The 26,407-nt window shown below is 41.9% G+C and overlaps 1 protein-coding gene across 3 annotated transcripts in view; it reads right to left on the minus strand.

Annotated features, from left to right (window-relative positions):
* LOC149975172 (general transcription factor II-I repeat domain-containing protein 2-like) overlaps window positions 1–26,407 on the minus strand; it is a 63,540-nt gene that overhangs the window by 15,010 nt on the left and 22,123 nt on the right. For 2 of the 3 annotated variants that reach the window (XM_090210788.1, XM_090210787.1), the window contains one exon: window positions 16,883–25,958. The exons of the other annotated variant lie outside the window; for it this stretch is intronic. In XM_090210788.1, the coding sequence (XP_090066914.1) occupies window positions 20,049–21,869 (1,821 nt within the window). In that variant the 5' untranslated portion in view covers window positions 21,870–25,958 and the 3' untranslated portion in view covers window positions 16,883–20,048. Of the gene's footprint in view, window positions 1–16,882; window positions 25,959–26,407 lie in introns of those variants that run through there. 3 annotated transcript variants of the gene reach the window in all.

Here is a 26,407-nt window from a genome sequence, read left to right on the forward strand (position 1 = left end):
AGTCAAGTCAAGTTTGCTTTTTCATTATGGGGTATTTAGTGGTGATTCACAAAAAAAAACAATTTTATAAATTTTAGAATAAGGCTGTAACGTAAAAAAATGTGGAAACAGTCAAGCGGTCTAAATACTTTCCGAAGGCACTGTATTGTCTTCTGCAGCTGAAACCGACACATCTTCGTTGTACTAGAAAAACCTTTACTGGTTGTTCTGATTTATACACATCACATTGTGATGGAGACATGGAAAGGCCTATTTTCAGAGCCGATGGAAATCATGCTCTGTACATCACGTTAGCCTATATTTAACATCAGTTGTCATGGCAGTTTTTATACAAAAGCCAAGGGGAAATATTGGAATTTGGGATAAAGGGTGTTTCAGGGTTCATGGCTCGAAATGGATGAGACTGTTGCTCTAAAGCGCTCTACACACTTTACCCAAACAGAACGACGGAGCATCTTTTATGGTCTGTTCCACAATTTGTGCCGAACAAAGCAGAAAACGAAGCTTGGTTGCTGCGTATTGTGTAAAGTGTGTAGCAGCCTTAAATGACCTATATACAGACACAGATAAGGGAACTGCTTTGTTCCTCCACCCCCGCCTGGATTATTAATAGCCTAGTAATAGTATTTCTATGATAAATACTGTCCGCTGCCCCCAGACCCAGTCACCACCTTATGCTATATGTCACGTGATATGGACATGAGGGGGATGGAGGCGTAACTTCAGCCAGAGGGGTAAAGGTCCCCAAGGGCCACATCAGAAATGCAAGGATGACAAGGTATTGTTATTGTTATTTTTATAGGTTAGAATTAATAGAAAAAGTGTTTTTGAATTGGTTTTGTTTTTATTGTCTCACGTCTTGAAAATGTCAACAGACCAAAAATTGTGGAAATTGTTAATAATAACTGTCTTAGCATCACTACTTATATATATATATATATATATATATAAACGCAACATATAAAGTGTTGATCCCATGTTTCAAAGCTGAAATAAAAGATCCTCGAAATGTTCCACACACACAAATGTGATCCCTGTTAGTGAGCGTTTCTCCTTTGCCAAGATAATCCATCCACTTGACAGGTGTCGCATTACAAAAAGCTGATTAAACAGCATGATCATTGCACAGGTGCTGCTTGTGCTGGGGACAGTAAAAAGCCACTGAAAAATTTGACACACAACACAATGCCACAGATGTCTGAAGTTTTGAGGGAGTGTACAATTTGCAGGCTGACTGCAGGAATGTCCACCAGAGCTGTTACCGGAGAATTTAATGTGCATTTCTCTACCGTCAACATCGTTTTAGAGAATTTGGCAGTACGTCAAACCGGCCTCACCAGGACCTCCACATCCAGCTTCTTCCCCTGCGGGATCATCTGAGACCAGCCACCCGGACAGTTGATGAAACTGTGGGTTTCCACAACAGAAGAATCTGCATGCTCTTCATCCTCACCAGGGTCTGGACTTGACTGCAGTTCGGTGTAACCGACTTTGGTAGGAAAATGCTCACCTATGATGGCCACTGGCACACTGGAGAAGTGTGCTCTTCACGGATTAATCCCGGTTTCAACTGTACCAGGCAAATGGCAGATGACATCGTGTGGGTGAGCGGTTTGTTGATGTCAACGTTGTGAATAGAGAGCCCCATGGTGGCAGTGGGGTTATGGTACCTTTTTGTAAGGTAGCTGTGACCAACGACTGCATATGTGTATTGCCAGTCGTGATATTCATAGATTTGGGCCTAATGAATTTATTTCAATTGACTGATTTCCTTACACAGTATGAACTGTAACTCAGTAAAATCTTTGAAATTGTTGCATGTTGCATTTATATTTTTGTTCATTGGCTTTTTCCACAGTTGGCAACACCGTCTCACTCATACCACAAATACTTGGCTTCCAATATCACCCACACCACAAATTCCATTTAACTTCTAATCTTGCCTATGAAAGCCAGACACTGATCCATTGATCTGCCCATTGACTGATGATGTGGATATGACCATTGAGACAGAAAAGATTCAACTTAGACACCATGACACCATGATCCCATGTAATTAATGTTTACCCAACTGTTGCTGTTTCATCATCTCAGTAAAGGGTGTGAATAGTGCAGCAAAAATGTCCTTCCCACACATATTGCATCATTACTCATCATCTCAAGTACAATTGAAGAGTGTTTGGACAGACATAAGCGAGACAACCTATGCCAGAATGACACATTTTTACCTTGTCAGCTCGGCGATTCAATCCAGAAACCTTTCAGTTACTGGCCCAACGCTCTAACCACTAGGCTACCTGCCGCGATATCATCAGATATCATATTAAAAACGGCTAACATTTGTCTCCACCATATGGCAAGATTTCTACAATTGCAGGAAATTAGCTGTAAAATGTAGATTTTTTTGTCCCAGAGTAGAATTGCATCAGATTAGTTATAAAATTGCAAAGTCTTCTCTCCATCCCATGGAAAAATTTGTAGAATTGCAAAAAAATAGATTTAAAACGGCAACATTTTCTCTATGCTCCATGACAAAATGTGTAGAATGGTAGGAAATTAACTCCAAAACTTTTTATTGTCTTCGCTGTCAAGAGGAGGGCAGCTACAATGTTTTGCTTGAAGGTGGGCCCCCCAACAAAATATCACTTTAGGCCCCCTAAAGGATTAGGGCTGGCTCTGACTGCATTTATGGATGTGGGGTTAGCAGACCCACGAGCCACTGCGGCCCCTCATGACGAGTTCAGATTTTTTTGTGGCCTCCACCCCCATCAAAGTTGCCGTCCCTGACCTAAGTGGTTAATAAGGAAAGTATTTTTCAGTCTTTCCTTTTCCCTCTCTCACGTGACCTCTCTCTGACTAGAAGTGAAAAGGTCTCTTAACTTACACAGCTAGTTGATGAGTCAACACAGCATGACCGTATAAGGCCTTCCTGTCTTTGAAGAAACTATTTTGTGAAGCCATTACCTTTCTGATAATCTATTCTATCTGAAAACACTACTAGGTTATGTCAACCTACGTGACTGCTGCATAAGGAAATAAGGAAATGGTCCAAAGTTAGCAATGTTTGCACAATCCTCAGTCCCTCTTAGACCTACTTCCAATAGTGATACCGATGTGGTAATATTGGGGCGGCAGGTAGCCTAGTGGTTAGAGCGTTGGGCCAGTAACCGAAAGCTTGCTGGATTGAATCCCTGAGCTGACAAGGTGAATCTTGTCTGTTGTTCTGCCCCTGAACAAGGCAGTTAACCCACTGTTCCCCGGTAGGCTGTCATTGTAAATAAGAATTTGTTCTTAACTGACTTGCCTAGTTAATAGCTGTCAGGCTACTTTTAATTGGAAAGCAAATGTTTTTGTCTGTGCTGCACCCACTGGCCTCCTTAGCCATATTAGCCTTTCTAGTTATTGCTCATTATGACAGAATATACCAAGTTATTTTCCTAGAAAAACAAGAGAGACAAAACAAGCTGAAAAACAAACAGCTGACATCATCGAATACCTGTGGTGGCCTTTTGGTGGCGTGGGAGAAAACAGACTGAGGTTGGAGTTGAGCTTAAGCACATAACCAGCCATTTGGTTGGCGTGCTCTCAAACACTCAAACACACAATGGGCGAGTGTCTGGTGAGGGAGGAGCAGAGATTTACCATACCTGTCAATCACAGGTGTTGAGATGCTAGGCAGCCAAGCAAACCAATAGTTGTAGTCAGTTGCCAATAAAGGCTGGACCAGAAGCTGTGTGTGTGTGTGAATGTGTGCGTGTATATGTTGTTGTGTGTGTGTGTGTGTGTGTGTGTGTGTGTGGGTGTGTGTGTGTGTGAATGTGTGTGTGTGTGTGTGTGTGTGTGTGTGTGTGTGTGTGTGTGTGTGTGTGTGTGTGTGTGTGTGTGTGTGTGTGTGCGTGTGCAGAGTGCAATTACTATGCTTGGCCCACACACTCTCACACCCTCCCCTACTTCCTCTCAAGTTGGCATAGTAGTGTATCACTCTGCTTATCAGAAACAAATCACCACCCAAATCACCACCCAAATCATGTGTGTGTACACATGTGTGCGTTAGGAGAGAGAGAACGAGAAAGACAGAGAGACAGAGAGACAGAGAGCAAGAGCGAGCTCTTGAATAGAAAGTGAAATCCTTTGACAAAAGGCTGCTTTTCCAGTCATCCAACATACAGAAGAACATTTTCTGAGTTTAACCATAAATGTTTCCTTCATATTGCAACAAAACAAACAACCTATGGGATCAACTGTAGATACATTGTATAAGCTAATTAAACATACTGTAATAAAAAAAGTGAGACTTCATAGTTTACTTTAATGTGTGGCTGATGACATATAGGAGAGCAATACGAAGCATAGTACACAAGGCTACATTATATAGGCTAAAATAGATTAGTACACAAATGCAGAGTTGTGAACTCGAGTCAAATGACTTGGATTCGAGTCTGACTCGAGTCACAAATGTGATGACTTGAGACTCGATTTGCTAGAAAATAAAATGACTTGGACTTTTATTTATTTAACTAGGCAAGTCAGTTAAGAACAAATTCTTATTTACAATGACGGCCTACCCCAGACGACACTGGTCCAATAATGCACCGCCCTTTGGGCCTCCCAATCACGGCCGATTGTGATACAGCCTGGAATTGAAACAGGGTCTGTAGTGATGCCGCTAGCACAGATGCAGTGCCTTAGACCGCTGCACCACTCGGGAGCCCACTTGGGAGACTTGGAGCCTCATGACTCGGGACTCAACTTTGACTTGAGAGAGATGACTTGAAGTTATCGGGTGAGGTTTTGTAGTCATTTGTTACTCATTTTGTGGCACAGAGTCCATGTGGATTACTCTACACTCAGCCAGAGACAATAGCTGCAGCAAGGCACTTGCAAAAAAACAGATTGGCTAGTGAAACGCACACCCGGCCCTCTGATTGGACCAGCAAACTGTCAATCAACACTGGTCGGGTGAGCTACCGAACATATTTCTGATTTGCAGTACAGCTATAGGATTGGGTGCAGTGTAGGGAGAGAGGATTGCCATAGTAAATAAATATGAAGCTCCAAAAATTGTCTGGTGATCAAGAATATTAACTGTTTACTTTGCAAGCTCACCAGCAATGGGTCAACAATTACTAGCATAGGCCTACTGGTCTTTTGGTATGTAAAAATATATTGAAATGTATAATTTACTTATGAAGCTTGCATTTGGAATTTGTTGTTAAAATACATTTTTAGGCAACTGTGGCGAAGAGGCACTGCTTTCCACTTGCGCTCTCCAAACTCCCTCCAGTGGAGAGTGCTTTTTTCTCTTGTTGAAATATTTGCTGTTGCTTTCACACGTTTAATGCATATGTGGTAAATCTATATTCCATGTAATACTACAATAATTGCTAGCGTTTTATCATTCCATCTCCGTACCGTTTAATGCTACACATAGACAAATATTTTTATCTGTTTCATGTTTAATAGACCTATGACACATTGTCATTTAGCCAACCATTTCTTACTCTGATCTGTGTGGGAGCAATGTTTATTGTGCACATGAAGACTAATGAGGTAGAAGTTCTGTTTTTTCAATGTATAGTTTCCTTTGTTCATATTTCCCGAGTTATGTTTCAGTTCTGTGTGTCCGGTTTCTATGTCTATGTCATTTTTGTTGTGCGTAATAGGAGCACGGACACCTCAGTGTGCATAGAAATAGGCCACCTGGCCTGCTTTGGAGTCAGAACATAGAATACGATGCAATTATTGTTCCGTGTATGGTATGCAGGACTTAGACTTGATTCGAGTCTCGACCCGTTCTTCTTGTTACTCGACTTTAGACTTGGAACTTGAGACTTGGTTGTGACTCGGGCCCACCTCTGCACAAATGTGTTTCAACAAATGATTCATATATCACAGTACTTAAAAAAAGAGGACATAAGACATAGAACATGATTAATCAAAACCAGTGAACATATGGACACCCATATGTTCCCCACTATTTTGGTTTTGATCAAAACAACCTCAAATCTCCTGCATCATCAATACTGGAAATTCTGAGGGTGGGAAAAACAACAAATACCTATTTTTTAATGTAAACTTACTGTAATACACACATCCACACCCACACACCCACACATACTGTATACACACACACACACCAACATGAAAAAATACTATGGTATAATATGGTTAAATACTATGGTTAATTCCTATATTGTTGATATAAAGAATACTTGTTGGTCTGTGGTGTGTAATGAGGAGTTACTATTCCAGTTACTAATAAGCATGCACCCATTAAGAAAATGACTGTAAAAACTGTTAAATTCCTGAAACATTTTATGGTTGAGTGGGATGAGGCAAAAGGAACGGCAAATAAGTCTGACTGCACAACCGATTGGCAAACGTACTGCAAATTGAGACATCATGTGACTAATTTGAATAAAAAGAAAAAGAAACTACACGATAAATGCAAACTTCATCATCAAAGCATCACACGGAACACATCCACAGCCAAACTCATTCCATGAACCAGTCAAATAACAGGTTGTGCTGACAAAAAACAAAACATAAGTTAACGACCTAACAGACTTGTTTACAATGTACGATATCTCTTCTGGAGCTCTGTCAGAGTGACCATCGGGTTCTTGGTCACCTCCCTGACCAAGGCCCTTCTCCCCCGATTGCTCAGTTTGGCCGGGTAGCCAGCTCTAGGAAGAGTCTTGGTGGTTCCAAACTTCTTCCAATGACAGAGGCCACTGTGTTCTTGGGGACCTTCAATGCCGCAGAAATGTTTTGGTACCCTTCCCCAGATCTGTGCCTCGACACAATCCTGTCTCGGAGATCTACGGACAATTCCTTCAACCTCATGGCTTGGTTTTTGCTCTGACATGCACTGTCAACTGTGGGACCTTATATGGACATTTCTGTAGAATTTACTGTAGAGTTTTGGAAGTCTGTAGTATATACAATATTGTTCTACAGTATACTACATAATTCTATAGTAAGTACTACACATGATTGAGGTATACTACAGTGTGTAGTATAGCATTCTACAGTATACTACAGTTTACTAAATTAAGTACTGTAGTATTCTATAGTAAACTGTAGTATTTTTTCATTTGGATAGGCACATGCACACACATGGTGTGTTCAAGAGACAACTGGGATCTCTGAAAAAAACTAGATCAAATCCTGACATCAGTGAAGAGAGGGCGGTGGAAAGCATGGCCCAACCCTGTAGTGAGTCAGCCCTGACTGGCATTGGCACTGACATAGTTAAGTCAAAGCAGTTGTGGTTTGGGTCTTGGCAGAGATCATATCACCAGAGAACAATTCTTGAACCCGTGTCATAGCATTTGTAAGTTACTTTTATACTTTTTACCAGAGGGTTGTATTATGAGTCTGTGAGGGATATTTTCACCTGTGCTATTTCTCCTTCAGCCAGGCACCAAGGTTCCCCATGGCGGGAGAGACCATCCATGGTCACAAGTTCTTCATCGGTTTCAGAGGCATAGGGGCAAACCAGTGTATACTGGCAGCTAGAATAGAAGCCAAAACTGCCATGGTCTGCAAGGTATGACACAGTGATAGTATATGGAAAGCACACACACACACACACTTCTCTCTCTCTGTCTACATACACTCTCTCTCTCTTTCTATCCATATAGGCATTTTGCGGTACCTGTTGTATTCGGCGCATGTGACAAATACAATTTGATATGTATTTACTTACCTACCTACCAACCAGTCAATTACTATTTTACCTTAGTCATACCGGCCTCCTCTCACCCCACCTGTCAACGCCCTGGCCCGCATTCTCTCTTGATCTTTACCATTACACACGGATAACACAAACCCAAACACCATTCTCCTTCAAACACACATCATTCCCATACATCCAACCCAAGGTCTCTAATCAGCGAGGCACAGCACAGCATGAAAAACTTTCACCAAAGTAGCTGAAGCCCCACCTCTGTCAAGAACAAAGGGCCAGATCGATATGCAAGTACAACGCAAGAGCGGCTCTCCAGGCATGGGCACAGCCCAAAAATAGATGCCTAGGCTTTTAAGAAACATCGAAGGAGGAAGGCCGCACTTCAAACAAAAAGGGGGCCAAGGCTGCCACTGTATTGCTACTACCGCTGCATACTACACATCATAGGCAGTTAGGGCACAGATGCCTCTTTGGCTTATTGTTTGAAAGCGTAGGATAAAAGTGGAGAGCCTGAGGGCGAGGTGGGGACCCCGTTGACGCCCCCCGAGTGAGTTTATGATGTGGACATCCCAGAGCGGATGGAGTGAAGTGGGGAGGATGAGGGAGGAGAGGTGGACATGAGGAGGCGTCGGACGGGTGGGATCGTCATATCTTGAAGGCTTGGCGCGATGGCCATGTGTGTGTGTGTGTGTGTTTGTGTATGTCGATATGTGTGTGTGTATATGTGTGTGTGTACATGTGTTTGTGTTGAGTGACGGCACTTTGCCAGTATGCCAGCGGGGTACAAGAAAATACAACCAATTCTGTTGATATCTCATGTATGGCTTAGATCAGTGTTTTCAAAGTTTCATCATGACATTTTTCTTCCAGGTTGGCAAAGACTTTGGAGAAAACTAAATTATGAATTTGAAGGACAATGATGTATTCACAGGTTGGAACACCAAAACTTATTTCAAAACTAGCTTAAAACTGAACAGATAGACGTGATTTCATGGCATGCATCATCCCAGAACTTGATCGAAATAGTATGCTTGGTTTAAAACTATGCTTGGTTTAAAATTAAGGTTACGCAGCATAATTGAACCAATGAAATAGTCCCAAAAGTGTCAAACAATTAAAAATTAATGGTTACATTATATGTATTGAAATGCTTAAAATTTCTTTTTTTTTTCTCCCTCTCTATGCTGCCACTGCTGCCACTGTTTCTGCCTCTATCATTGTCAGTGATGCAAGTAAACAAGGGCACTAGGCCCTGTTGGAATGTTAACCCCCCCCCCCAACAAAAGAACATACACACGATCACTCACTCATCGAATGTGCACGTTACTCAATCAGACACACACATACTGTACATATGCTTTAATGAGGAGCATGATTCGTTGGATGTGTGCTAACATACAAACAGACACACACACACACACAGTAAGTGCATCTGATTGGGGAAATGATTAGCAAGTACCACTCTACTACTTCCATATAAACCCTACTTACCACAGTGTAAAATAAAATAAAAAATAATAATAATGTTTTCATGGGGAATTCAGAAATCTAATCGACTTTCCTACAGTTCCTACTGCTTCCACTGGATGTCACCAGTTTGTAGAAATTGGTTGAGGTTTTTCCTTTGTGTAATGAAGAAGTACCATAGCTCAGAACGAATGTCACTTCATGTGTACCTTTTGATAGAGGCACGTAAACCAGAAAAGTAGCTTCAGATTGTTTTGCTCCTTAATTGAACACAGATCATCCCGTCTTCAATTTGATCGATTATATACATTTAGAAATACCAAAAGTTGTATTACAAAAGTAGTTTGAAATGTTTTGGCAAAGTTTACAGGTAACTTTTGAGATGTTTTGTAGCGACGTTGAGTAAGTTGGAAGTGGTGTTTTTCTGGATCAAATGCGCCAAATAAATGGACATTTTGGATATATATCGACGGAATTAATCGAACAAAAGGACCATTTGTGATGTTTATGGGACATATAGGAGTGCCAACAAAAGAAACTCGTCAAAGGTAAGGCATGATTTATATTTTATTTCTGCGTTTTGTGTCGCGCCTGCAGAGTTGAAATATGCTACTCTCTCATTGTTTACTGTTGTGCTATCATCAGATAATAGCATCTTATGCTTTCACCGAAAAGCCTTTTTGAAATCTGACATGTTGGCTGGATTCACAACAAGATTTAATTTGTTATCTTGCATGTGTAATTTAATGAAAGTTTGATTTTTATAGAAATGTATTTGCACTTGGTGCTCTTCATTTTCCCTGGCTATTGGCCATGCAAGGCCCAGTACATCACTGGGACCAAGGTTCCTGCCATCCAGGACCTATATAATTAGGCGTGTCAGAGGAAAGCCCATAAAATTGTCAGAGACTCCAGTCACCCAAGTTATAGACTGTTTTCTCTGCTACTGCACGGCAAGTAGTACCGGAGCGCCACGTCTAGGACCAACAGGCTCCTCAACTGCTTCTACCTCCAACCCATAAGACTGCTGAACAATTAATAAAATCCCCACCAGATAATTTACATTGACCCCCCCCCCCTCCCTTTTGTACACTGCTGCTACTCGCTGTTATTATCTATGAATAGTCACTTCACCACCACCTACATGTAGAAAATACCTCAACTAACCTGTACCCCCGCACACAGACTCGGTACCGATGCCCCCTCTATATAACCTCCTTATTGTTATTCTTATTATGTTACTTTTTTATTATTACTTTTTATTTTAGTCTACTTGGTAAATATTTTCTTAACACTTCTTGAACTGCACTGTTGGTTAAGGGCTTGCTTGTAAGTAAACATTTGACCGAGGTTGAAAACAATGGTCTATGGTCATTTCCGTTCGAACTGAATCCAGGAAATATATTTATTTTGTGGATACATTTTCAAAAGACGACGTGAGAGGATATATATGTAAATAGTTTAATTGCAATTCCTTTCCTGAATCCACTGAGCAAAAGTGGTTCAAGGATCTCAGGCCCCACACGCTTCAGCTAACAAATGAACAGCAGGTCGGTTCGACAACCTAGACGAGTATTCAAAAATACCCAAGAGAAAACACTCCCAGCTAATTAATTTAAGGTGCATAGTGTAGGAGTACTAAAAGAAAAGTCAGAGGAGATTGGAGCATGTCCAAGGCCCAGTCCAACAATGTGGCAGAAACTCATGTAAGATCGACAGGAAAGTAGCAAGCCTTACTGTAACACAGACAGACTCAAGTGGTGTGTCCACCCACATATCAGCTGGTGCATTATATCACCTGGTTCTACTTGCAGACACAGATGCAGATATGAAGGGAGTCCTGGCTAATTTTACAATATACGCAGAGAAGACACAAACACAGAAACACACATATGTTTTCGTATGCAAGGCCAAGTGAACTTTCTGTCCTGTCATCATCTTTCTATTGGGCCACTTCCAGTTGTGTCACGTCCGCAGGGGAGATCGCCATCGTGATCGTGGCCGGCACCGATCTGTGGCGGGCCCTGTCAGCCCGGATGCATGCCAAGGTGCTGGTGTGCCAGCTGGAAGTCAGCCCGCACACCTCCCTGCAGGCCCTGCTCCTGGCCCAGGAGAACAACGGTCAGTCTGGACATCTGTCTTCGTACTGTCTAAGTCTGTCTGTCTGTCTTGGAAAACAACAGTACATCTGGATGTAGGTCACTGCGCTCTATCATCATTAGCACCCCAATCTATTCTTGGACTGCGTCAGGGTCACACAGACATCTGTGGAGTTGGGACATCTGGCCCTGGTGTCAGAGGCCCATTATTAGTAACCATCACCAGCACACTGTAACGGGCACTCAATCACAGATGGGCAATCTGGGCAACCCATATGGCACCGCAAGCCATCTCAGACATGCCACCCCTGATATCATACACCTCTGCATGGATTATGCCAATCAGCCAATAAACTCCCTCTGCCAAGGCATTAATAGGCATTACTGCATGAAGTGAAAGGAGCCACTGTGAAGTGATAGTGATGATTGCAGTGCTCTGGATTACGTGAATCCCCCCCCCCCCCCCTCCACCTGGTGGGCTCGCTGCTGCCGGGTTTACGCATATGACACCTCGGGAGATTTCCACAAGGATGAAGAAATAAACAGATATGTAGAAATAACTTTCCATAGTTGTGGTCTTGCTTCTTGCTTTTTCACTATCTACACTTGGTGTTGCTTCACATAGAATCACTGGAGGAATTCTTCAAAGATTTAATCATTTTTAAAGATATTTATGTATTCATTTACTGTGTACAGTATGTACTATACAGCCCAATGGGATTGGTTTCATTGTGACGCACTGTTTTAATAAAAAATGTCATACACTGAATATGTATTTCTTTTTTTGCCTGTGTGTCCTCTTCCACCAACAAATTAATATGTTGTTTATTCTCCATCTCTGTCTCTATATCCTTTCACTCTACCTCATTAGAAAGGTGGGGGGTAATTAGATGAACCTGTAAGGGGTAATGCATCTAGCCAAAGCTCTTTCTCTTACTATCTCTCTCCCTTTTTTTCTTTTTTTTCTCACTCTTACTTTCTCTCTCTCTCTCCGTATTTCGCTCTTTCTTTCCCTCTGCTTCTATCTCTCTTTCTTTTCTGCTATCTGTTCAAGAGGCAACTTTGCTATTTTCTTACCAGACGCAATTAGAGCCCATTATTAAACCCTCTCCAAACGCCCCTAGTGACCTGTGTGTGTGTGTGTGTGTGTTAGACACTGTGTAACGTCTGCTTCCAACTCACACTCTCAAACCCCTGAACGCTGCTCACTGTCCAGCCCACTTTCCAGATCACACTCTTAAACACATAGATCCCCTGAAAGCAGCTCACTCTCAAGATCCCAATCACCGGAATTCTGATCACTTGTTCACACACCTGTATGTCACTATCACACGCTATTTAGTTCAGTTCTTTGCACCCCATCATTGAGAGGTGTTGTTTGTTTTGTGACACTTCTATTTGGAGAGCTGTTTTTTTCCCCGTAATTTAATCCTCCTGTGTATGATAGTTTTGGCCTGACTCATTAACGATGCCTTTTGCATTTCCTGTTATCAACTTACTGCCTGATCTCCCGGATGACATTACTAGCCTTTTCCCTGCCTGTACTGTTGCCTTTTTGGACCTCCTGTGTATGACCTTCTGCCTGTCCCTGGACCCAGCTACCTGCCCTTTACCAATAAACACCTACACTTGAAACCAGCTCTTTGTCTCCCATTGTGTTCACGACAGATTGTGCTTACAGTATTTCTCTCTTTCAGGCCCGATCCCTCCTTTTTCTCTACTTCTCTCATTCTCCTCTTCTGCCTCTTTGAAACACCTGCCTTCTCTTTCTTTCTCTATCACTTTATCCATCCCTACATTTCTGTCTCTCATCATTACAGTTTTCAAACACTGCTCTCTGTGTGTGTGGTGTGTGTGTGTGCATATGCAAATACATTGGAGGATAGCAATCACAAATACACGCAGCTTAGCCAACCTAACAGACCAAAAGACCCAGGTTGTGTTGCAAATGGGATCCTATTCTCAATATAGTGCACTACTTTTGACCACGGCTCACACTGTTAAAAATTACTTTTTGGATCAACCCCCCAAAAATACTTCAACATATTTTTTACAGAAGACCTTCACATTTAGTAACTGCAATATCATAACCAAGCTATGGCTAACTTAACTTAGAAACCTTATCAGGCTCTTTAGGATCACATGCAATTATACAAGTACTGTATCATTACAGATACTGACAGTGTACAAGTTCCAGCTTGAATAACAAATACAGTAGGCCACATTAATTGGAATGTCACTCTCACAAGTGTGCAAAAAGAACTAACTGAAATCCACGCCCCCAATAAGCCACTCTTCAGATAGGTTGACGCCTACTACAATGCCTCCACTGCTACTCAATGCTCATGGGCATGATAAATAACAATCGGACAAATAGAATAGAATAGGTTGAATGAACCAAAGCGTAATTTTCCATCATTCCAATCAGTAAAAACACATAACATGAACAACTGCGCCTTCCCACTTCTTACAGTGCATAGGGAATTAGGGTGCCATTTGGAATGCACTCCCAGACAAATTTCACTGTGCCTTTAAACAGCTTAGAAAATTCCAGAAAATTATGTCATGGCTTTAGAAGCTTCTGATAGGCTAATTGACATCATTTGAGTCAATTGGAGGTGTACCTGTATATGTATTTCAAGGCCTACCTTCAAGCTCAGTGCCTCTTTGGAATCAGGAAGTAAACAAAAAATTTAATTTTGCACTTTAAAAGGCTATGAGGAAAATTTGCATTGTAATTTCACTATACTTCCTGAGAATTGACTACATGGTAATGAAGGACCCCAACCCTGCAGAGCAGTCCCATAATAAACAACAAGTCCCTAATGTCTCAGTCAGTCATAACCATAAAGAGACAATGACTAGGCCCAAAGTCGGAAGTTTACATACCTTAAGGGAACATTTTGACATTTCGTGTAGGGCCGGACCTACCGGGAAGTCATCGAATTAACTTTGTCGGACATTCGGTTTCCGTTTTATAAAATAATCAAATTTTGGTCATTTTTCCGCTGTCCCGGAAATTCCCTCAAGAGGGCATAAGGAATCATATTGCAATTGTACAAAACATCACGAATCACGACGGGGCCTTATCTCGAAGCCGAAACTTGGTGAGCGTAGGTTTGGCATAATGGGCAGTTGGCCCCGAACAAGATGGCGTCTAGGCCTCAACGGTTTTTGAGTTATGGCCATTTCTCTGGGATTAAAGGTCCAAAATGAAAATAGAGAAATTATTTTTCCACTTCACGTCAAAGTCAAGGAGCCTCCGGTGTCAATAAAAAAAGAACCAGCCATTTATCTATCGTCATTTAAGAGAAATCGTACAATGACAAATTGGTGATGTTCACAAATAGCCGTTTTTTTTTCAACAGTTACAGATCCAGTTGCAGGGTGTTCATACGAATCTTTTTAAAGTGTGCTGCGGAGCTCTGCGAGATTTCTGTGGTTTTCTATGATTCTCTGAAATAACAAACACTCACTAAACCCTCCGTAAATAACTCAGTTCTTAACGTAAAGACTTAGAACTCAGGATTCTGTAAAGGCATACCCCAATCAGGATATGAGTTTATTTATAGCTTCCTGTGCCAACCGGAAGTGCCTTAAATGGTGTCATAGTGGCAGTTCCCAAGGGTTAAAAAGGTCAGATATTTTCAAAACTTCATATGTGTGATTAGGCAACCCCCATAAACTGTAAGTCAGTCATTTCTCCCAACAGATGTCAAAGAAAAGTTCTCACACACACAAACAGCAAGGATGGAGTGACAAAGTGCGGTGCTTAAAGACACAGAGAGCAGGCAATGGCATTACCATAATCCCTAGGCCGTGCCGAGTTCAACGAGATATCCCGCTTGACCGTAGCTCGCTCGGTCTAGGCGCAGCAACCATTAGAAAAGTAGGCCCAAAATGAAGCCTGCCCCACAATGTCATTTGCTTTTGGGTGACAGTGAGAGAACCGTTAGGGTGAGAAGCACAATTCGACCTCAGGTACGTTCCTAAGGTCCTTCCGATCCGTGCAAGCCTAACCTTGACCGTGTGGCCTTAACCCTTAACAGTTAAAAGAAGGTGTTTACATCAAACAGTTTGCATTGACATCTCTCCCCATAGGAATACATTGCCTGCACCCCTAAATTCAAACTGAAGCCTATGTGGGTTATGAATGCCGTATGAACCTGTCTTCGGTGACAGTCCATCAGGCCACTATGAGGTCTACCTGTGTTAATTCTAAGTTTTCCTGGACCAACCGGAAGTTGTTAAAATCACCCTAAAAGTGTATATCCATGCCCTGCCTGCAGTTTGATAGACATAGTGCATTCAACCCTGTGTAAATCAGTCAGTTCTTAATGTAAAGACTTAAAACTCAGGATTCTGTAAAAGCATACACCAATGAGGATATGTGTTGACTTATAGCTTCCTGTGCCAACCGGAAGTGCCATAATTGGTGTCTCAGGGGCTGTTTCGAAGGGTTAAAAAAGTCAGATCTGTCCAAAACGTAATGTGTGATTAGGCAACCCCCATGAACTGTAAATCAGTCATTTTTCCCATAAAATTTCAAAGGAAAACTAAATCACACACACACACAACTTGGAAGGAGGGACTTATTGGAGTGCGTAGAGACAGACAGTGGCTGTAATAGTTAGCTTTGTTCGAGCTAAAAAAGAACCGGCAGATCTAGAGTTCCGAAACTTTAGAAACCTGTTCTAGACCTCCGGTCGATAGTGCGTGGTGAGTTAGGTTGCTCTAGAAGGTTCTCAAACCGAGAAACAGCCTTGTACATTTGCAATGACTTCAATTCATTTTTGCATCACGAAAATGACGACATTTAGAAATGTCCCAGAGTCGCAAGACTAGGTGCATTGCGACTGTCTCGGCCCATATAGACAGACCCCAACGTTTCTGTCCGATAGCTCATTCAAGGACCCCGTAGCAAGTCATGGATTTTCAGCACCAATTAGGGTTTTGCTCGGACACCAAATGACCTATCGAGCCGAAACTTGGGATTCGGGGTCGCCTCAGCTAGGCCTACACATAACATAAGAAATGGACCCGCAGCTAGAACGTAACTACGTGTTTTATGTTTTTTTTATGGTTTGAACCGAAGGCGTTGTGAATTTTGGGCCAGCTCTGATGTATGTAACAGTTGGCTTCTAAACGAGTTGGAAAAAGTGGGTTTGGTGTCAGTTTGTATCAGTTTGGTGTCAGAATGATATCTAATTGACTGATGGACTCTTGTCCACTTGACTCTTGTCCATTTGCAATATGTTTAAACATTGAGGTGCCATCACCAAAGTGACATTCTGAAATCAACCTTAACGAGTGATTGAGATGAACCAGAATCACTGCCCAGTCATCCCGAGTTCATCGGGCCAGTCAATTTCACATTCCTGCAGGATTTTTATAGCATGACAAATTCGTGATGGTACCTGCCCATTGAACCATATTGCAAATGCACAGTGACTTTGCAAAAGTGAGAAAACATAAACAAATGGACATAATGAAATCATGAAAACAATGCGTATCCATCAGAATATTTTAAACAGTCCATAAAGCACTCAGGACGGCCCCCACTGATAGAGGGCCGTAGTAGGGTACTCCCATAGCGGGCATGGATGACAGGAGTACCGGTAAATGTATTTAAAACAGTATTTTAATTTTTGGGTTACCAGATGCACATTTCAAATCACCAGTTGCACGGAGGAAAATCACAATCTGCATCCATCGTCATATTTTAAACTGTCCATAAAGCACTCAGGACGGCCCCCATGGATAGAGGGCCGTAGTAGGGTACTCCCATAGCGGGCATGGACAATAGGAGTCCCGTTAAATGCATTTACAACCATATTTTTATTTTTGGGTTACCAGTTGCACAACAATGCACGTGCATTTGCAATATGATTCTGTAGTGAAAAAACATCACCAAATGGACATGATGAAATCAACACAACGAGTGATGGAAAGGAACAACTATCACTGCCCGGCCATCCTGTGTTCATCAGGTCAGTCAATTTTGCAATTTTGCAGTATTTTTGAGCATGTCAAATTTCTTTTGGCATTTGGCCAAAGAAAAAGTGACTTTTGACTTCCTATGAAATCATATTGCAAATGGACAAAACATATGCCTTATGCACAAGTTAAAAAAAAAAATATGACAATGAAAGTTGACAAAAGTATAGTTTGAGCAAAGTATAGTTTGACTTTTGAGCATAACAAATTCGTGATGGTAAATTCCCATTGAAACATATTGCAAATGCACGTGCATTTGCAATATGATTCAATAGTGAAAAAACATCACCAAATGGACATGATGAAATCAACACAACGAGTGATGGAAATGAAGAACTATCACTGCCCGGCCATCCCGAGTTCAGCAGTTCAGTCAATTTTGGCCCCAAAAAAAGTGACTTTTGACTTTTGACTTCCTATGAAATCATATTGCAAATGGACAAATCATGTTCCTTATGCACAAGTAAAAAAAAAAATAATTATGATAATAACATTTTACAAAAGTATATTCATACAGTTCTTACTGACTTAAAATCGAAACAATTTTGAAAAACGGTCCAGAAAGCACTTTTTTACGAGGGTGATACGTTTTTTTTAAAAAGTTCACATTTTCGACTTTTGACTTCATATTAAATCATATTGCAAATGGACAAAACATATGCCTTATGCACAAGTAAAAAATAAATAAAAAATTATGATAATAAAATACGACTAAAGTATGTTGATACAGTTCTTATACGTGTGTAATTGACACAAAATTCGAAAGAATTTTGAAAAACGGTCCAGCAAGCACTTTTTTAAGGGTGTGTGAAGATTTTGACAAAATTTTGACATTTTTGACTTCCTATGAAATCATATTGCAAATGGACAAAACATTTGCCTTATCCGCAAGTAATAATATATAAAAAAATTATGATAATAAAATTGGACAAAAGTATATTCATACAGTTCTTACACATGTGTAATTGACAAAAAAAAAATCGAAAGAATTTCGAAAAACGGTCCAGAAAGCACTTTTTTAAGGGGTGATACGTTTTTGACAAAAAAATCATATTTTCCAAATTTTGCTTTTGGATGTTGACTTGGGTTGCATTTCCAATATGAAAAACCCCGGTGGAGCGCACTCGCCACCTGTTGGATTTTTGAAGTGTTACAACTGGCACTTGCCATATGGCATTTGCAATCAACTTTACACGAATCAACGCCACATTGGGTGGTATTGGACATTGTGTATATGGTTTGTCCAATGCTAATGTTTTGCCATTCATTTTTGTCCATTTCAGGGGGGTATTCCCTTACATTCACTTAGGTTGGAGTCATTAAAACTAGTTTTTCAACCACTCCACACATTTCTTGTTAACAAACTATAGTTTTAGCAAGTCGGTCAGGACATCTACTTTGTGCATGACACAAGTAATTTTTCCAACAATTGTAAACAGACAGATTATTACAGTTATAATTTACTTCCTGATTTGATTTGCCTAGGTCCAGTAGTACCATTACTACTATTACCGTTACTGTAGTGACCTTGATTTGAGTGAATTAGAATAGAGTTGACCCCAACCCTGTTGTAATGTCAAGTGTATTGGGCACACATGTTATTGTTTGTGCAATTTTGTGCACTGTCTCAAATAATCAAATACTCTGGTCCCTCTTTCCCTAATTCCTCCCACTCTCATCTGTCTCTCTCATCTATGCTTGTGTATCAAAAACAGTATAAACTAAAGAGGCACCGCCAGTTCAGGTGTACGGCCAACGCTATCACCCTGTTCCTCACCAATATCTTGAGAACCATCTGCCATCTGTTCACATCGACCACATCACCAGAGGAGGATGGTTCAATCACAGTCCAGAGCAATGCTTGTGACACATTGCTCTGGACTGTGGACTCCCTAAAATCCGTGCACGGGTAGCATTCCAGAGAGTCATCAGAGACTGTAACGTTCTTTGCTTCACGGAAACATGGCTCACTCGAGAGATGCTAACGGAGTCGGTGCAGCCAGCTGGTTTCTTCACGCATCGCGTCGATAGAAACAAGCATCTTTCTGGTAAGAAGAGGGGCGCCTTATGCCTTATGCCTATTATGCCTATTATGCCTTATGATTAACGAGACGTGGTGTGATCATAACAACATACAGGAACTCAAGTCCTTCTGTTAACCTGACTTAGAATTCCTCACTATCAAATGTCGATCGCATTATCTATTATCTATTATCTAAGGCAGGGGTGTCAAAGTCAAATGGACGGAGGGCCAAATAAAAAAATCAGCTACAAGACGAGGGCCGGACTGTTCGAATGTTCATTGAAAAATTTTTAAATGACGCATATAGTCTAGTGAACCTAATTGAACCTACTGAAAACCTAACAAATATATTACAATATGATCAGATAAATAAAGCAATATTTTCTTATGGCTCTGTCAGTAATCTTTAATTTTCAACAGACACAAAAGACAAATTTCCTTTATATAAATATCCCCATAACATGAACATTAAATGAAAGAAACCGGTATTCAAGGCACCATCAGTAGACTATATTTTCTATTTTAGCAAAAGTGGGCTAAATTTACTTCAAAGAAAAAACAATAATAGCAATTTTCTATCATCCACTCAACTGAAATATTTTTAAAATATAATTGGATTGAAATACAAAAAAATAAAGTGCAAAAATCTATTAATCAAAAACAACACTTTGTTTAAGGAGAAGTAACATGCAGTGAAAACAAATATTAAATTTTAACTTTTAAACTTGAACTGAGTAAAAACTCTAAATATGTGATTGCACAGTAATGTTCACTTGTTTGAGGTTGAGGGTGATACTTGGTGGTGTCCCATCTTTTCCACAAGTTCATCAATGTTCGGGGTAAGGCTCTGAGCTGAAGAAATCCTCAGAATTGAGTGGAGGTGTTCAGCAGTAAGTCGACTTCTGTGTGATGTTTTGTTCAGGTTCATCAAAGAAAACAGTTGTTCACACAGGTATGTGCTGCCAAACATAGACAACGTTTGAGCAGCCTGGATGCGCAGCTGGGGCATTGTGCCGGGGAGGAAACGGGCGAACTCCGCAGCACCCACTGCCGCATATTTTGCCCTCAGTGCATCATTGCATTGGAGGTCAATCAACTCCATTTGGAGGTTTGGTGGTGAGCTTTCCACGTCAACAGCAAATGGGTTACCGAGCAGTTCCAACCTGCTTTTTTGTGCTTCAAAGTCAGCAAATCGGCGTCGAAAGTCAGCGGCAAGCATACCTATTTTATCAGCCAACTGTGTGCTCGGGAACGCACTGGTAGAGAGCTTCTCTTTCATGGTCTGGCAGCTGGGAAAGTGGCTCAAATTTTCTTTCCGCATCTGCGTCTCCCACAGAGTCAGTTTGGTTTTAAATGCCTTCACTGTACTGTACATATCAGAGATGACACGATCCCGACCCTGCAGCTGCAAGTTTATTGCATTCAGATGACTCGTAATGTCACACAGAAAAGCCATTTCACACAGAAACATTTCGTCTCGGAGTTGTGTTGTGTCTTTCCCTTTGCTGTCCAAGAACAGACAAATCTCCTCACGAAGCTCGAAACATCTTTGAAGCACCTTTCCCTGGCTTAGCCATCGCACCTCTGTGTGATAAGGCAAATCACCATGCTCCGTTTCTAACTCCGTCAGAAATGCCTTGAACTGGCGGTGATTCAAACCTTTGGCTCTGATAAAGTTAACTGTGCGCGTGATGATGCTCATTACATGCTCCATTTTCAAGGCTTTACCGCACAACGCTTCCTGGTGTATGATACAATGATAAGCTGTCAGCTCACCTGTCGCGTTTTCCTCTTGCATCTTTTCCCGTATCTTCGCCACCAGTCCGCTCCTGTGTCCACACATCGCAGGTGCTCCGTCGGTTGTCAAACCCACGAGTTTTTCCCAAGGCAGCTCCATCTCATTTACACATCTTGACACCTCTTCATACAAATCATGCCCCGTAGTTGTGCCATGCATAGGACGTAAAGCCAAAAACTCCTCTGTCACGCTTAGGTTGGAGTCCACTCCGCGGATGAAAATTGACAACTGGGCAATGTCAGAAATGTCGGTGCTCTCATCCACAGCCAAGGAATATGCAATAAAATCTTTTCCCTTTTTCACAAGCTGCTCTTTTAGATTGATGGACAACTGGTCTACTCTCTCGGCAATGGTGTTTCTGCTCAGACTCACATTTAAAAAGAGTTGCCTTTTTTCTGGGCAAACTTCGTCACAAACTTTAATCATGCAGTTTTTGATGAAATCCCCCTCCGTAAATGGCCGGGCTGATTTAGCGATCTCTTCTGCCAAAATAAAACTGGCCTTGACAGCAGCCTGGCCTTGTGATTTGGCTTTTTTGAACAGAGCCTGTCGAGATTTGAGGCCTCGTTTTAATTCCTCTGCCTTTTGTAGCCTTTGTTCCATGTCCATATTCTTGTTTTTGTCCGCGTGTTTCGTTTCATAATGTCGTCTCAGATTATACTCTTTCAGTACCGCCACACTTTCTCCACACAGAAGACACACAGGTTTTCCAGCTACCTTCGTGAACATATACTCCGACTCCCACCTTGTTTGAAACCCCCGGTTCTCAGTATCCACCTTCCGTTTTGCCATTTTTGATGGGTATCTGAAAGTTAATTTTACTGTGATGCTGACGACTGCTGTGCCAATAAATATTGAAATGAAGCAGCCTACTGCTCGGTGCGTCACCTTTGCATTGTGGGAAATGTAGTATTGGTGCGTGTAAAAGATCTGCGGGCTGCCGGCTTGCTGCGGGCCGGTTCTAATAATAAATCAAGATCATCCCAGGGGCCGTAAAAAACCTTCTTGCGGGCCGGATGTGGCCCGCGGGCCTTGACTCTGACATATGTGATCTAAGGGAATTCTCTTTGATTATAATCACAGCCGTATATATTCCCCCCCAAGCAGACACATCGATGGCCCTGAACAAACTTTATTTGACTCTATGCAAACTGGAAATCACATATCCTGAGGCTGCATTCATTCATTGTAGCTGGGGATTTAAAACAAGGCTAATCTGAAAACAAGACCAGGGCTGGTAAAACCCTGGATCATTGTCATTCTAACTTCCGTGACGCATATAAGGCCCCCCCGCCCTCTTTTCGGAATAGCTGACCACGACTTTTTGTTGCTCCCTGCCTACAGACAGAAACTAAAACAAGAAGCTCCTGCGCTCAGGTCTGTTCAACGCTGGTCCGATCAATCTGATTCCACGCTTCAAGACTGCTTCGATCACGTGGATTGGGATATGTTCCGTATTGCGTCCAACAACAACATTGACGAATACGCTGATTCGGTGAGCGAGTTCATTAGAAAGTGCATTGACGATGTCGTACCCATAGCAACAATTAAAACATTCCCAAACCAGAAACCGTGGATTGATGGCAGCATTCGCGTGAAACTGAAAGCGCTTTTAACCAGGGCAAGGTGACCGGAAACATGACCGAATACAGACAGTGTAGCTATTCCCTCCGCAAGCTAAGCGCCAGTATAGAGTCAAAGTAGAGTCGCAATTCAACGGCTCAGACATGAGGTACAGTATGTGGTAGGGTCTACAGTCAATCACGGATCACAAAAAGAAAACCAGCCCCGTCACGGACCAGGATGTCTTGCTCCCAGACAGACTAAATAACTTTTTTGCCCGCTTTGAGGAGTGCCACTGACACGGCCCGCAACCAAAACCTGCGGACTCTCCTTCACTGCAGCCAATGTGAGTAAAACATTTAAACGTGTTAACCCTCGCAAGGCTGCAGGACCAGACGGTATCCTCAGCCGCGTTCTCAGAGCATGCGCAGACCAGATGGCTGGTGTGTTTACGGACATATTCAATCCATCCTTATCCCAGTCTGCTGTTCCCACATGCTTCAAGAGGGCCACAATTGTCCCTGTTCCCAAGAAAGCTAAGGTAACGGAGCTAAACGACTACTCACTTCCGTCATCATGAAGTGCTTTGAGAGACTAGTCAAGGACCATATCACCTGCACCCTACCTGACACCCTAGACCCACTACAATTTGCTTACCGCCTAAATAGGTCCACAGACGACGCAATCGCAACCACACTGCCCTAACCCATCTGGACAAGAGGAATACTGTTCATCGACTACAGCTCAGCATTTAACACCATAGTACCCTCCAAACTCATCATCAAGCTCAAGGCGCTGGGTCTCGACCTCGCCCTATGCAACTGGGTATTGGACTTCCTGACGTGCCACCCCCAGGTGGTGAGGGTAGGTAACAACATCTCCACCCCGCTGATCCTCAACACTGGGGCCCCACAAGGGTGCGTTCTGAGCTGGGTCTTTCAGCATGACAATGATCCCAAACACACCGCCCGTGCAACGAAGGAGTGGCTTCGTAAAGAAGCATTTCAAGGTCCTGGAGTGGCCTAGCCAGTCTGCAGATCTCAACCCCATAGAAAATCTTTGGAGGGAGTTGAAAATCCGTGTTTGCCCAGCAACAGCCCCAAAACATCACTGCTCTAGAGGAGATCTGAATGGAGGAATGGGCCAAAATACCAGCAACAGTGTATGAAAACCTTGTGAAGACTTACAGAAAACGTTTGACCTCTGTCATTGCCAACAAAGGGTATATAACAAAGTATTGAGATAAACTTTTGTTATTGACCAAATACTTATTTTCCACCATAATTTGCAAATAAATTCATTAAAAATCCTACAATGTGATTTTCTGGATTTTTTTTCTCATTTTGTCTGTCATAGTTGAAGTGTACCTATGATGAAAATTACAGGCCTCTCATCTTTTTAAGTGGGAGAACTTGCACAATTGGTGGCTGACTAAATACCTTTTTGCAACACTGTATAGCTCACCCTTCCACTGATGCATTTCCCAAACACACATGCACGCATAGGTTTACACCTTGTACATAGAGGGATATACGCAAGCACGCACACACACACAGGGTTAGAGCTCACCCACATGCTGATGCTCTTCCCAAACACATAAGCATGACGCATGCATAGGGTACACCTCATACATAGAGGAATACAAACACAAACACATTGAGAAACCTGAGTTGAAGAACAGAGCATGTGTTAGGCCACCTCTCTGTCTCTGGGCACTCTGCAGTTTTTTCTTGTCCAGGAAATTCTAATTTGATCTTTAAAAGGGCTGCTTTTTATAGCATTCATCAACTTGAGTTTTGCCTGCAGAGTGAACCCCATGGAAGCCATTGTACCCACTGAAAGAGAACTCAACGAGTTTCTGATTGGCATATAGTTGTAAAGGGAAAGTCTGTGTCGTCAGACGTTGTGGAAATTAGGGTAGCAGGTTTACAATGGCTAATGTAATTTTTGCCATTTATAGCTGATGGATGTGAAGTATGTGATTTATTTTTATGAATCCAGATATTAGTTTTGATATATATCTGAATATAAAACATAGTAAATAGTCCCTTTTAAACCTATGTTTAAGTCGAATTGTCCCATAGGAGGGATTTTTCCAGCACGAAATGCGTAGTTTGTATACTGATTGTAAAAAGGAGTTTTCTAGATGTCTTTTTAGCAACCAGAAAAAATACTAACTGGTTCTCTGACTGGATAACAGTCAAAATATGTATGTCTCAAATGTCATCATAATAAAAGACCGGGTTGTAATCTTGTACAACCAGGAAACCAGTTTACAACATATAAATTACGTCATTCGGATTTTGTCAACTGGGTTGGTGTCACGTTCTGACCTTAGTTCCTTTGTTTTTGTCTGTGTTTTAGTATGATCAAGGCGTGAGTTGGGGTGGGCAGTCTGTTTGTTTTTCTATGTTGGGTTTTGAGTTTGGCCTAGTATGGTTCTCAATCAGAGGCAGCTGTCAATTGTTGTATGATTGAGAATCATACTTAGGTAGCCTGGGTTTCACTTTTGGTTTGTGGGTGTTTGTTTCCGTGTGAGTGTTTGGGCCACACGGTACTGTTTCATTTTGTTCACATCGTTTATTGTTTTGTTCCAGTGTTCAGTTTGTTTATTAAAAAGACATGAACACTTACAACGCTGCACCTTGGTCCTCAGTGGAGTGGAATGGAGTGGAATGGATTGTTCTGTGGTAGCATTTACCTGATATGTACCGTTTGAGTAGGATAAAGTCCCTTCGGAAAATATTCACATTTTGTTACGTTACGCCTTATTCTAAAATGGATTTGTTAAAACAATACCCCATAATGAAAAAGCAAAACCAGTTTATTTTATTTTAGCATTAAATATAAAAAACAAATACCTTATTTACATAAGTATTCAGACGCTTTGCTATGAGACTCGAAATTGAGCTCAGGTCAAAATCAAATCAAATCAAATGTATTTATATAGCCCTTCGTACATCAGCTGATATCTCAAAGTGATGTACAGAAACCCAGCCTAAAACCCCAAACAGCAAGCAATGCAGGTGTAGAAGCACGGTGGCTAGGAAAAACTCCCTAGAAAGACCAAAACCTAGGAAGAAACCTAGAGAGGAACCAGGCTATGTGGGGTGGCCAGTCCTCTTCTGGCTGTGCCGGGTGGAGATTATAACAGAACATGGCCAAGATGTTCAAATGTTCATAAATGACCAGCATGGTCCAGTAATAATAATAAGGCAGAACAGTTGAAACTGGAGCAGCAGCACGGCCAGGTGCACTGGGGACAGCAAGGAGTCATCATGTCAGGTAGTCCTGAGGCATGGTCCTAGGGCTCAGGTCCTCCGAGAGAGAGAAAGAGAGAATTAGAGAGAGCACACTTAAATTCACACAAGACACCGAATAGGACAGAAGAAGTACTCCAGATATAACAAACTGACCCTAGCCCCCCGACACAAACTACTGCAGCATAAATACTGGAGGCTGAGACAGGAGGGGTCAGGAGACACTGTGGCCCTATCCGAGAACACCCCCGGACAGGGCCAAACAGGAAGGTGCATCCTGTTTCCATTGATCATCCTTGAGATGTTTCTACAACTTGATTGGAGTCCACCTGATGTAAATTCAATTGATTGGACATGATTTTGAAAGGCACACACCTGTCTATAAAAGGTCTCTGAGTTGACAGTGCATGTCAGAGCAAAAACCAAGTAATGAGGTCGATGAAATTGTCCGTAAAGCTAGGAGACAGGATTGTGTCGAGGCACGGATTTGGGGAAGGGTACCAAAAC

Source organism: Oncorhynchus mykiss, chromosome 19 (genome assembly GCF_057628025.1).
Source record: "Oncorhynchus mykiss isolate SJ-2025 chromosome 19, ASM5762802v1, whole genome shotgun sequence".
NCBI lineage: Eukaryota > Metazoa > Chordata > Actinopteri > Salmoniformes > Salmonidae > Oncorhynchus > Oncorhynchus mykiss.